Source organism: Mercenaria mercenaria, unplaced genomic scaffold (genome assembly GCF_021730395.1).
Source record: "Mercenaria mercenaria strain notata unplaced genomic scaffold, MADL_Memer_1 contig_3986, whole genome shotgun sequence".
In the NCBI taxonomy this organism is placed as follows: Eukaryota; Metazoa; Mollusca; class Bivalvia; order Venerida; family Veneridae; genus Mercenaria; species Mercenaria mercenaria.
In genome coordinates, this window is record NW_026462178.1 from 1 (window position 1) to 13194 (window position 13194).

The 13194-nt window shown below is 32.9% G+C and overlaps 1 protein-coding gene across 1 annotated transcript; it reads right to left on the bottom strand.

Moving 5' to 3' along the window:
- Positions 1 to 5718: 5718 nt before the first annotated feature.
- LOC128553573 (uncharacterized) lies at positions 5719 to 12159 on the bottom strand. Its single transcript, XM_053534752.1, has 8 exons — positions 12034 to 12159; positions 11664 to 11705; positions 10882 to 10961; positions 10427 to 10495; positions 9829 to 9958; positions 7611 to 7733; positions 6480 to 6650; positions 5719 to 5851 (listed from the first exon to the last, which is right to left on the bottom strand). Exons 1-7 carry the CDS (start codon positions 12044 to 12046, stop codon positions 6637 to 6639), a joined length of 471 nt encoding a protein of 156 aa, XP_053390727.1. The 5' UTR covers positions 12047 to 12159; the 3' UTR covers positions 5719 to 5851; positions 6480 to 6636.
- Positions 12160 to 13194: the final 1035 nt, after the last annotated feature.

Here is a 13194-nt window from a genome sequence, read left to right on the forward strand (position 1 = left end):
AATACTCTTTAAAATCTCGAAAAAGTGCTGTAAGACGACATCTGTTAATGTTGACGACCTCTTTGTCGTGTCTTCCTGCTGAGATTATAGTGACTGAAGTCGCTAGAGATACTTGATATACGTATTGTTTTACTTTAATAACATTAAGAATTACCCTTAAAGGAACAGAATAGCAATTATTGTTTCCTAACGCATATTGTTTCCTAACGCATCACTTATTCGTTATATGGGCTACCACGAGTCACATATTTTTAAGACTGAACCATACAAACCCATTCATTTCATAAACACAATTTATCGAATTTGTCCTCTACAAAATCCTCTTGGTATCAATTGATTCATAAGTGTAAAAGTGACGTTATATCTATACAATATAACTTTGATATTGAACTTAGTGCAAATACTCCCTTTCATTGTTTTTTTACCTATCTTTTTCTTGCGTTTCGTAAATGTATGCGTATTGAAGTATTTTGTGTTTATATATGAACGTGCTCGCGTGAGTTAATCGCAAAAATATGTGGAGATGGCTGTTACTGCACAGGCTACTGTCATATTAAACATGCGAAAAACAGACTTTCTTAAAAGACAGAATATTGCATATGAGTTAGAACGAACATTTTTCTAAGCTAAATCTTGTATTATATAATAATAAATGTTCAATCACTGTTATAGATGTGTACGCCAGATTATAATCGGGTTGCGTCTAGACACTGAATGTCTGTGGTATTGATTTCAATATCCTGTTAGCAATTTATCACTTGCTGTAAATAGCTATTTTTTCTAAAATGTTGTTGTTTTTGTTCCTTTCTTTTCCGTTAACATTTTTCTAGTTTCATTTCTATGTTTGACATATATACACAGATAAAAGTGTGTCATTACTTTTATACGATCTATAGGTTAGTAACCTTCAGAATATTTCTTGACACAATATATTCCCATGTATATAATAGAATACTAGATACGAGATACGACTCGTAAGTTGTTATACTGTGCTTTGCTTAAGGAGGTAAGTTACCTTGTTACAAGGGTAAATTCAAATTAGTTGAACCGCAGCATTTTTTGTATTTCGTGTAATATAAAGTTTTAACTGCTACAATCTCAATTTCGTTTGTCTCTGTCCCTTCAAGTTCAACATTTATCCAGGTTTAAAGAACATGACCCTCCAAAGGTATTTCATATTGAAAGAAGAAGGAAAGTACGGATATTTAACACTTTTCAGTGTATTTTAATTTCATTGATATCCGTAGATGTCTACATAATTGATAATTTTACTAGTGTGAACGTTAGCTTTCTAATATAAGCTTAAATGTATATGTCGCGGGGCTCGTGTTTCCATGGTAACGCATTTTCTCTCATTTTTAAACAACTATGTATAAAAATAGGGGTTTTCGACGGCTTCAAGACCATTCTGTTAATAACCAACATGACATATTTGAGTAATATTATTAGCAAAATACCAAGCACTTTACATGGTACCCTATTTTTCTTAAAGTTTAAAGTAGCCATGGCAACAGAGATGTTAATAATAGCTTATATATCTTGCTTTTGTCGTAATTTCTTAAAAATATTAAATAAGGTTATCTTTCTAGTTAATGTAGCTTTAAAACATATTATTTCTAACGTAAGTTATATTTTCGTGTCATTTGCATTTATTCAAACAAATTTCACAGCATAGAATATATACAGCAGTACCCCTCGTCTGCAATTTTTCATTGAAAAATCGTTCAGCATGCTGCTATTATTCTATGGATATTGTTAAAATGAAAATAAAAAGCCGAAGCTGTGTTTCTTATATAGACCAGTGCCAACGTTTTTGAATTTTACATTTAGATACATAGGTCACAGGCTTCGTTTCCATGGTAACATCAAGTCTATTCAAGAAACCACAATTTTCTACTCAAATTTGAACAATTTTAGGTCTCAGTTTTAGTATATAAGAAACAGATTACCAACGGAACCTGAAAAATAGGTATTACAAATCAAACTGCTAGACTTTTTATTTGAAAATGGCCATAACAAGTAACCTTTCAACAATATTCCAAATAACACTGGTTGCCAACATCCATTTTCTTACAGTCCGCATAACATTTCAATATAACTACATAAAAGAAGCAAAATGTTGATTATTATTTAGAGCAAAATACTCATAAAAGATATTTCAGCAAAAAATGGTTATTTGAAAATAGTTAACTTAAAGGCAAAATTGTTTCGAAGCGTTTTGTGACTTTATTCATTATTTCTGTATCATTAAACCATAAAACATCAGATCGGAGACAGGTTCATGATTTGTTTTCAGAGAATAAATATACAAACGTATTTAGTTTGTCGTAAACGTCGTCGTAAATCGTCACGTTAGCTTCCGGTTGGACATACGCACATACAAATATGAAGGTAACCTACCTCCTTAATAAAAATTGTATGTTGTTTCGATATATAGCATTATTATGCTTATTTTAAAATCAATATATAAATGACACAAATAGTCAAAGACATTGCGTTCATTTTATATTGTCTAGTACATACTAAAAAGCGATTTATACATGTCATTTCTATGCTTTTCAAATGAAATACAACATATAAATATATAGACAACAATGAAAACAACGTTTTGTCAGATGTTCTATTTATTTAAATTCTAACATGATAATTATGCTCAAGGATATAACAAAATATATAAATATTTAAACTATTCTGAAGTATGCCTGTATTTTTATAAATTGGAAAGTAAGTAAACTTTATCAATTAAAATAAAATCAGTTATAGATGGCGAAAAACAATACTTGTAAGTTTCTTTGTTTCTATTCAATTTGATAATGTTATTGATGCATGTGAATAAGCACTCCTGAAAACATATTCAGATAGTAAGTGTTTTGAAATAGATTGCCTTGGTCGACGGTTTTTAAAAATACACGACTACCTCTTCGGAGGACAATAAATGTATCAGCAGAATGACAATGGTACTTATCACTATATAGAATTTCACGAATGACATCAACAGAATCAGACATAACTGCATACGCGTAATCGGTATTGTCTGCACTGACACAAATCTGTGATGTAAACAAGTATGTCCCTGCAACAGGGGCTGTAAATATGCCAGTCCTGTTGTCGTATCCATTGCCTTCGTTAGACATGGTTGTCGTAAAAATAACAGTCTGTCCGACGACTTGTGATGTATCAGAAACTATCTTTGCTCGGAAGTGGACATCTTTCCCTGAAAATATAAACATATATTTTTTAAATGTTAAATGTAGTCTATTATTATAAATGACAATATTTTGATGTTAATACCGTATGTATTTCAATTGACGTTAATCTTAATTACGGAATTGAGAACATGTCATAGATGTTTGTGGTACTGCCGTGTTAAATGTGATTTTATTATGTTTTAAGACAAGAGAGTATAGATAAATCATTCACAACAGACAAGTTCCATGCAGTACAATTTTTGTTGTCTTTAATTATCTGGCAGATATCATATATTATGTGTTGCATTTTTCACTCATTATTTTTAAATGTAAGAAATCTTTTTAAAATGGCTAAATATATAAACACCGTTACACATTAATGGAAATATTTTATCTAAGCTGATGAACTTGATAAACAAATAATGAGAAAATAGTAACATATGTCATTATTTTGTAACTGTTAATATGAAATAATACTCACAACACAAGGTTATATTGCAAGAAATGACATGTAATGAATCCCCCTCACAATATAGACCAGTTGAAGATGGACGAGGATTCGAACATGTCCTTGACCTTGATTTTATTCCACCCCCGCAAGAAACACTACAGGAAGTCCAGGTGCCCCAACTCGTCCAACCACCATCTAATACAAAGAAACATGATTAATGCAATTCAGATTCTCATGAAAATAAAAGGGTACATTTAAATTTTTGTTTGGTCAATGTGGTATCTACTTCTAGCACAACTCTTCGTAATTAAAACCTTAGCTTTAGCACTACCATATTTCACTAGGTTTGTTGATACTTTTAAGGTATGAATATAAAATTCTCATCTGTAAATGGAAAACTAATTAATATTGACCAGTAAGCTTTATAGTAGATTTTGTGATTATGGTTCTTGCTGATTTTTGTCAAAGGCAAGATATAGATATGCTATGAGAAAGAAATAGTTTAAAATCAAATACATTTAATTTGATCGTTTTGATATACATAAAGGCGAAATCTCCGAAATGTTACGCATGCAACCTACATTATAATCCACTGGATTTTACATGTAGAAATCAGGTGATGCTGATTTATAAAACAACATGTGTTTATCGGCAAAAACATTTTTTTGCCGTACAGCCAAAACAATATAAGTAATTTTCGTGTCTAAATAAGTGCATTAATGATATTAAGTTAGATGAACATGTCAAATATATATATTGTACATGAAAAAAAAAAAAAAGAAAAAAAGCTCAAAACTGGAAGTATTTGCGTACATAGTATAAAGTGTTATGTGCAAAACCTGATTATCTTCTCATATCTAATAGTATACATTATACATAATACAATTATTTAGAATAGTCAGAAACATAAGCGCAGTCCTGCTGAAACTGTAGTGAAACAATTAATTAGATAGTTATTTTTCTTGTTACTTCATTACATAACGGGCCTCCGCGGCCGAGTGGTTAAGGCCACTGACTCCAAATCACTTGCACTTCACCATTATTGCTTTAAAACCACGCTTTGGGAGTAGTTTTTTTTATATATGAAGAAACCATCACTGGCTTACGGAAGGTCATTGGTTCTAGCGAGGTACCCAACTGTGTCCAATGTAATGCTCTGATGGGCAACCAAAGTTGGAAACTCGATATGACCTATACTTGTGTCGTGTTACGTTAAACGTAATACAAACATTATTTTTACAAATGCGATATTGATCAAACAAATGTTGTAAAACCAAGTTGAACATATATGACAGAATGCGAGTTTCATGTACTTGAAACATATATGAAATATCGATTTAATCCAATGACAATTGACAAAGTTATCCATTGTTGAACAGTGGCATTAATGAAACGTGAATAAAACTAGATATCAGGGCTTATATTAAACCCCAGTCTCAAAAAAAGTATTTTCTGAATTATGTAGTATCCATGGTAGTTCTATATTGACGTTTAGAAAAGTATCTTATTGGGTTAAAAAGTCAAGGGGGTCAAAATAATCTTCAACACAATATCAGTTCAGGTTGGCTTGTTGTTACCGCATCAAAGAAAAACATTGCGGCCGTTTCGGATATAACAGAAGATGCTCGATATACTGTTTCACAAATATCTCACAGTATAGGAATTTCAGAAGGACCGTTTATAAAATCATACTCTCACCGACTGTTTGATATTAAGTTTGTATTACCTCAACATTTGATGACACCAGTCCACAAGTCAAAACGTTTAGATTACAACAAAAACTGCTGATAAATATAAGAATTATAATTCGAAGAAATGCTAACTTGGAATGAAACTATCGTTTATTATTCTGATTCTTTCTCAGCGATAACAAACAATACCTGAGTAAATAATCGGCAATACCGATCAATGGAGAAAGGACAAAAATTCCAAAACGTTTTCATATTCCCATTTTGCATAACTCTAGTGGCCCCGTTATACAAATTCCTTGCAAATGGGATAAAAACCATAAAATTTGCAAAAGAATATAAATTGTCCTTACTTGCACAAGGGGCTGGCATGCACAATCTATCATCCATTCCTTCACCAAAACAATGATCCCCAAACCTATCAGGGAATGGGTTGGAGCAATTTCGGTGTCGTCGTTGAATCCCATAACCACACGTGACTGAACAAGATTCCCAATGCTCCCAGTTACTCCACCCTCCATGAACTGTACATAATCATATATCTCTCATTGTTAAATTTCATTTATTTAATATATCTTTAGCAATTACAACAGACACTTCAATTGTTCTCGTTATTTCCTTCGGCAACGTACATATGGTACGAAAAAAAGTTGTCTTCAACATTTCACGTTGCGAGATAGAAAACTACGTTCCAATTGTGAAATATCATTTATCTCACAATGACGTGCAGGCTATAGAAATTAAATACAATTGTCCATGCGCACTAGATATCAGGAAGAGGAAAAACATTATTTTATCTTAACATGGCTATATTGTTTGCGTCATATATATCTACCATACACTGACGCCTGAATTTCATATCGGGTGCGTGACGTATTCAGTGTGTGTTGTTGCACTATTTTTTCGATTTAGTTCAGTATTATCAATCCTATTCAGGCTATTGAACATATTTATTATATCTACATAACATTTGTAGATGTGTATGTAATAAAAAGGTTATTATCTTTGCATCGGGAAATATGCACTCGTTCTTCAGCGGAAGCTAAAATATTGCGCTCCTAAAGTCGCGCAATATTTCCGCTGAAGAACTCGTGCATATTTCCCGGTACAAAGCTGATAACCTATAATTATTGATCAAATAAACAATTTTACCTGGACACAGCCCCTTTTTGCAGAATTTATAATCTGTGTCGTTTCCTGTACAATCCAATCCACTATTGACAGGAGCTGGGTTTGTGCACGTTCGTGTCCTAGTTTGGGTACCATTGTTACAAGTGACATCACAAGCTGACCACTGAGACCATTCTGCCTAATTTCCGTCAACTTATAAAAAGATGGCATAATGAGATCAACATGTGGTTAAATGGTTATTCTGTGTGTTTGCATCGCTTTAACCTTTAGCCTGCTAGCGGCAAGGTATTCTGCCTTTGCGATCAGTGCAGACCAAGATCAGCCTGCACATTCGTGCAATCTGATTATGATCTGTACTGTTCGCTGTTCTGCCATTACATTTTCAGTTAACTCCCCTTCGAATAATAAATGATATTGCCCAAATTGAATGATGGACCAGTCTAATTTAAACATGTAGCAGGATAAGGGCAAAATAACGAAAGTAGATATTACTTTAGACTTGTAGAAATTTCACTAAGCAATAGTTAGTACACAACAAACAACATCAAAAGACATTTACGCATTGCTATAAAAGTTAGACCATTTGGTATTTATTTATTTATTTATTTATTTATTTGGGTTTTACGGCGCACCAACACAATATAGGTTATATGGCGCCAAACAGGACTACAAAAGACCAATGGGTGCGTATTGCCTACGTAAAACATTCGCCACACATTTGCGTTCAGTAATGATATCGATTCTGGTTCTTTGGGATCATACAGTCCATAAAAGAATTCGTCTTAAGCCGATTACTTGGGATGTAAGAGGTATTGCATATTTCACTACCTCTCATAAACAACCTCAATTAAAACCGGGTCTGCCAAAGGGTACATTTGTGTTCTTGAAGATTTGACTGACTATACACAATAAGAAGATTATGAACACATCAAGAGAGTAAACACTGCACAATTTATGTACATATCAGAGAGTAAAAGCAAAATACTGTACGCAGGCAGTTTTTATTTCACCTACATACAGACTTCAGACTGACGCCGCGCTGGCTTTAAATCAAGCTACACTCGATACTTAAGAAAAATATATGTAATGAACCGAAATGCACATTAGTGTGAATTTCACAAAACAGTTTACATTCTGTTCCGACATACATACCAAGCGAGCAAAGGCCACAAAATTTGGAACAGACTGTTTTAGCATGATGTATGTCCTGGCAGATATTGAAAATTGTGTTCATCAAAGCACAGTCCACCTTGACGTCATCTATACATGCCGCCGCTAAAACAAAAAGAAAGATTAGATAAATAAGTGATGAAATATTTCAAAGTAAACCGTTATACTTTGGATTTAGTCCAAATGTGTCTGTACATAACTCAATACAACTGCTTTTAGATCCTTCTGATAAAAGTCAGATAGGTTTTATCAACCAAGGCCCAAATTGCCCGAAAGGCTTAATGTTTGAACTTGCACTAAATAATGTCTATTATTCTATACATATTTTATCTATCCAATCGCAAACGTTCATTTGCAACACGTGTCCGTACAAAATATTACGGTATTTGGATGCACGTGCGTACAAAAAATCCTGTATTTTCTGTATTTGGACGCACGCGCGCACAAAAAAAAACCTGTATTTTCTGTATTTGGACGGTTCAACAGTCCCATGTTAAACATACGATAAAACCAGAAACGCGTGAAGATGTTCCGAATGTAAATCGGATGAAGTAGGCGCTCTATGTACAGAGTTTGATTTTGCGTCTTGAAATCTGGATTTAATCTGAGTTTGTATTTTTTTACAACACACACAAAAAACGATTTAAGGGATAACAATGCTATCTGATTTAGATATTAAAACGTTCGTTAATAATCAAAGACTTAAAAATATAGTAAAAAGGATCATCGGATGTTTGAATATTTGAAAAGTCGCTAAATGAAGCCGTTCAGGACGAAACCTAGAAATTGATATCAGCCCTGACTGTCTAAATAGCTACCTCAGCAGTTTCTATTTAACGGTTAAGAAACAAAATGGATGAGATTATGAATGGCAGCGGACGGGCGGTCAGCATCCAAAACGTGTCTCCTCTATAATTCAGTTTTCGTCGGATCTTCACCAAACTTGCTGACAATGTTTGTGGGCATTACATCTCGGTCATTTTCGATAACCAGCCAAATTGTACCAGGCTCTTTGATTATAGTCCTTGAATTACTCGAAAAACGGGGAATTTAGCCGTGTCCGCTCTTTTAAGTCGAACAGTTTTTATCCGATCTTTACCAAACTTGTTGAAAATGTTTGTTGGCATAATATCTCAACCAAGTATTATTAACACCCAAATTCCCAAATGGTTGTTGTAGGGAGGTTGCACCGTATACAATTTTTAATGATGATACGCAGAAAAAACAACTTTCAATGATTTACGTATATTACGTACGAAGTGAAATAAATATAGAATAAAAGGTTATTTAAGGTCTAACATTGTTCTGTATAATATATATTTGCCTTCATACCAAGCTTGGAAAAACTAGAAAAGGCAGGAATACAATATTCAGTGAAACATTTTTAATTATACTATTATTATAGTAAGATAAAATAGATATAGAATAAAAAGGTTATTTGACATTGTCATGTACAAAACGAGATATATTTGGACTTGTACCCAGCTGAGAAAACCATAATGAACTCGCCTAGCGGCTCGTCCAATATGGTTTTCTCAGCTGGGTACTCGTCCAAATATATCTCCGTATTGTACAGAACACTGTTAAATAACCTAATATTATTTCACTCATTCTAGATATAACACGTATTTCACAACCTTTTTGATAAGATTTGTGTCGACAAACTGTTAAGTAACTTGTAGTGCATTCAATATAATGACGCAAGAATTTATAAAGAAAAATCACATAATTATGATTTTTCTTCCACGTTGTGAGTTGTGAGGAGACACAGAACAATAAATGCATTCAAATCATTTTCCTTTTTTATACATTTATGATTAACGGGAAAAGGACATTTAAACAATATTTAAACTTTTATTTGCTTTTTTAAAAGTTCCATAGAGCTTTTAATTTTATGTTGAAAATAACGACTCAGCTTTCAAAATAGTAGATTTGCATGATTTCATAGCAAAAAAGCACTACGTCCAATATTGCACAAGAACTTATACATTTAGAGTAATAAAGGGTTGTAATAAAAACTACGAATTTCAAATCGATAAAGTTTTCTATTATGTTTAAATCTATGGCAAGTAATATGGAAAGTAATAACAGCAACAAGGAATAAATTAGAACTTACTATGACAAAATTTGGCAGCAGCTACATAATAAACAATGGTATCATGAGCCTAAAATTACTTATTATACGGTATCAAAGACCTACGTTTCAAATGTTGGCAAAGGTATTTGTTACAGTTGTCAGTGCTGCAACACTCGTGACAATCACTAGTCTGACGTTCAGTCAGGTCCCGTCCAACAAGTGCACCCGATACATGGGATTGCTGTCCACAAACCTAAAAGTTATAATACCATCTGTGGAAACATCTTTTAGGAGCATAGAACGCAACCGAACAACATAAAAGCAAAGTCTGTTCATGAGAGGAAACTGAAGGAGCAACACCTCTCACGTTCCGAAGCACAGACTTAATCAGAATTATATTACAATAAAACTGAGTGTTTTCGTTGATCCAAAAGTACTAGAAAAAAATAACAACACCGAGTTCAAGAACGAGGACATATACATACTTTGTATTGAGTAGGTAGGGAAAACTCACTTTAACTGTCTTTGTAAGACTAAACCCAACCTTTATATTTGGGGCAAGGTTGTAGGCAGTCAGTAATGATATTCAAGACAAAAGAATTCATAATGTTATTGGACCTTGTTGAGATATCAGTAAATGCAATGCTTCAATTTTTACAGTAACTTTTTGCAGAGAATGTGAAAATAAAAATTACTTAGTGTAAATTTTGTCTATAACTACCTGATGATCCATACAACCTAACGTGTATAGCGGAGTATCCCCGTTGTGTTTCGAAGTCAGATAGCACGACTGCAATTTAAAGGGATTTGTACTTTTATATGACAAAACATTTTGGAAGTAAGCGAAGTAAAACAAATATGATATAACGTTGTAAGAAGGATATCTTGAAAGCACTGTCACCCATGATGTACCACGTGTAGATGACAGAACAATCACTTCTCATACATACTTGGAGTTTTCTTACCAAACAATCTATCTATCAAGAAATTGTTACGTAGAAAAAGAATCAATAAAGAAAAACAAAAAGGCTTTCAACAGGCATTACACTAAAATTAGTTCTGACTTAAACACATTTGCAAAACCTTACAGCCTTATGCTATAAATAGAAATTCTTATGATTTAGTATCTTTTTTGGTTGTACAATTCAAAGCGAGAATTGTAAGCCTTTTGCTTACCTGTCCGTAACGGCAGGGCGAAGTACTTACACAGTCATTAACGTCATTAATGCTTGAACAGTTATGACATTCGATAGAACCTTCAAATAGGAAATAAAATTCAAGGATATGATATGGTTTACAATTTTGAAAGCCTGTTTATCTGTCGTTAAAATGTTTGTTATAATGCAAGGAAAATATTATCAAGAAGTTCAATTATGTAGATGCAATACGCTATTCTATATGTATTTCAGCGTTCGTTTCAAAGGAAGTCAACTTGATCAATTTCATTTTCAAAACCAATATACTACTCTAAATGTTGAAAAACCGCGAAAATCTGGCAATATATCTTTAAGAAGCTATTGGCGGTCAATGTCTTTTGCGCTAAGAAACATTTCCGCCAAATATTTAACTTCTAAATTCATTTGCCACAAAACTGAAAATAAGCTTGAAAGAAGATTTCAATAATTTCTTTACTAACAGTTTTAACATCTTGACACGGCAAACGCTATTATATTATACGTACGGACCGGCTACTCACACATTTATAATTACGGCGACTGTTGCTCATAGTCTGCATAGTGCTAATAACTGGAATAATAATTAAGTTTATGATTTCTTTTTTCTTGAATGTGGCAAATTTAAATACAGCTCAAGTTCAAAACAGCGCCAAAATTAAACAACGCCTATACAACGATTAAAAAAACGCCAAGAGTTATTGCACCAAAATCAAGTGCCATACAATAGTGCTAAAATCACTTGTTCGTGAAATATTTTGTTGAATATGACATTAAAATACTTACCAACTCTTCGGATACTAAGAGCGGTCAGAAATACAAGAATGTCTGAAAAAGCCAATTAAAAAGGACTATAGTAGCAAAAACCATTATGCTCCTTGGTAACATGTAAAGTACAATATTTCATACATTTTAGTACTCGCCAGAAAAAAATAAGCCGTGATATTTATGCCGCAGATTCTTTTGTTGAATAGCTACAATATATAGTTGTATTTAATAAAGCATGCAAAAGATACGCCAATTCTTACAAAATAAAACTTCAATGCCATTTAAAATAAATTTGATACTGGAATAACATATTGCCATAGAATCACAATTTAAGTATGATTGTGTAAATGAAATATAGTCAAAAGTAATGAGAAAATCTTTATCTTACAAAGCATATGCATCTACTTTGCTAGTCAAACATATGCTGCCTTCTTTGGTTAAAATGTAAGAGTGTGATTTAGCGACGTGCTGAAAATGTTATTTACATCAGAAAATCCGGATTGCGGTAACCTTGTTTTCAAAATATAGGCGACTACAATTTCGTTTCAGACATAAGCGGATTCGTTATCAAGTCGGTCAGGTCTAAAAGAAGATCACCTTAAGACCTGTCGGAGATATATCCATGTACCTTTTCTTGCTCTATCTTAAGCAAAGGCCTCGAGTGTATGGATGTGTTGACTTTTCAAAATAAACCATTTTTATGAAACAAATCAGTTCCATAACATACTGCTTTTTGAAAATTGATTTTGAAGTAGGTACAAATGTATTTTTTTTACTCAATCGTTGAGTAAATCTTCATCAGTGGTACAATCAACGTTCCATATAAGGGCCCGTTAAAGTCAAAAATAGGGAATTATTGGTTTAGATTTTGCACTTAATTAAGCTTTGCGTTTAATAGTGATCTCTAATAAAATTAAGTAACCATTTTCTAACGAAATTACTTAGATATTTCAGACATGTTTTCATTGAACTTTTATCCGTTGAATAAAAGCCAGTATTTGTTACTATTAACTCGGATTCAGATTCAGAATGTTATCTAATTTTTTATGATTTATTTATTTATTTATTTGGGTTTTACGGCGCACAACACAGTATAGGTGATATGGCGCCAAACAGGACTACAAATTTTGGTTCCACATCTCATTTACATCGAAATAAAAACATGAGGCGTGGAAAAAATTTTGATGAATATAGAGATTTTAAGAACATTGTCGAACAGTCAACTGTCTTTAAACTGTCTTTGATGAAATAGTGGTAATATTATAGATTAAAATTTGAGCCAAAAAGAAGTTATTTTTCTTTCCTTAAAACAAAATCGGAAACCAGTTCCATGAAAACATGTCTGAAATACTTAAGACTTTCATTACCTCTAATGAACAGACTCATTCAAACCGAGTCTGCTATTATTTTTCTTGGTTGCATTCTTTCTTTACAGATTTAATTAACTATCACAACAGCATTCTTTTAGTGCCGTGTGGCGGCTGTAAAATGTCTCCCCGTACTTGGATTCAGTGTTGTTATATTTTCTGGTCCTTTGGGATCATGGAGT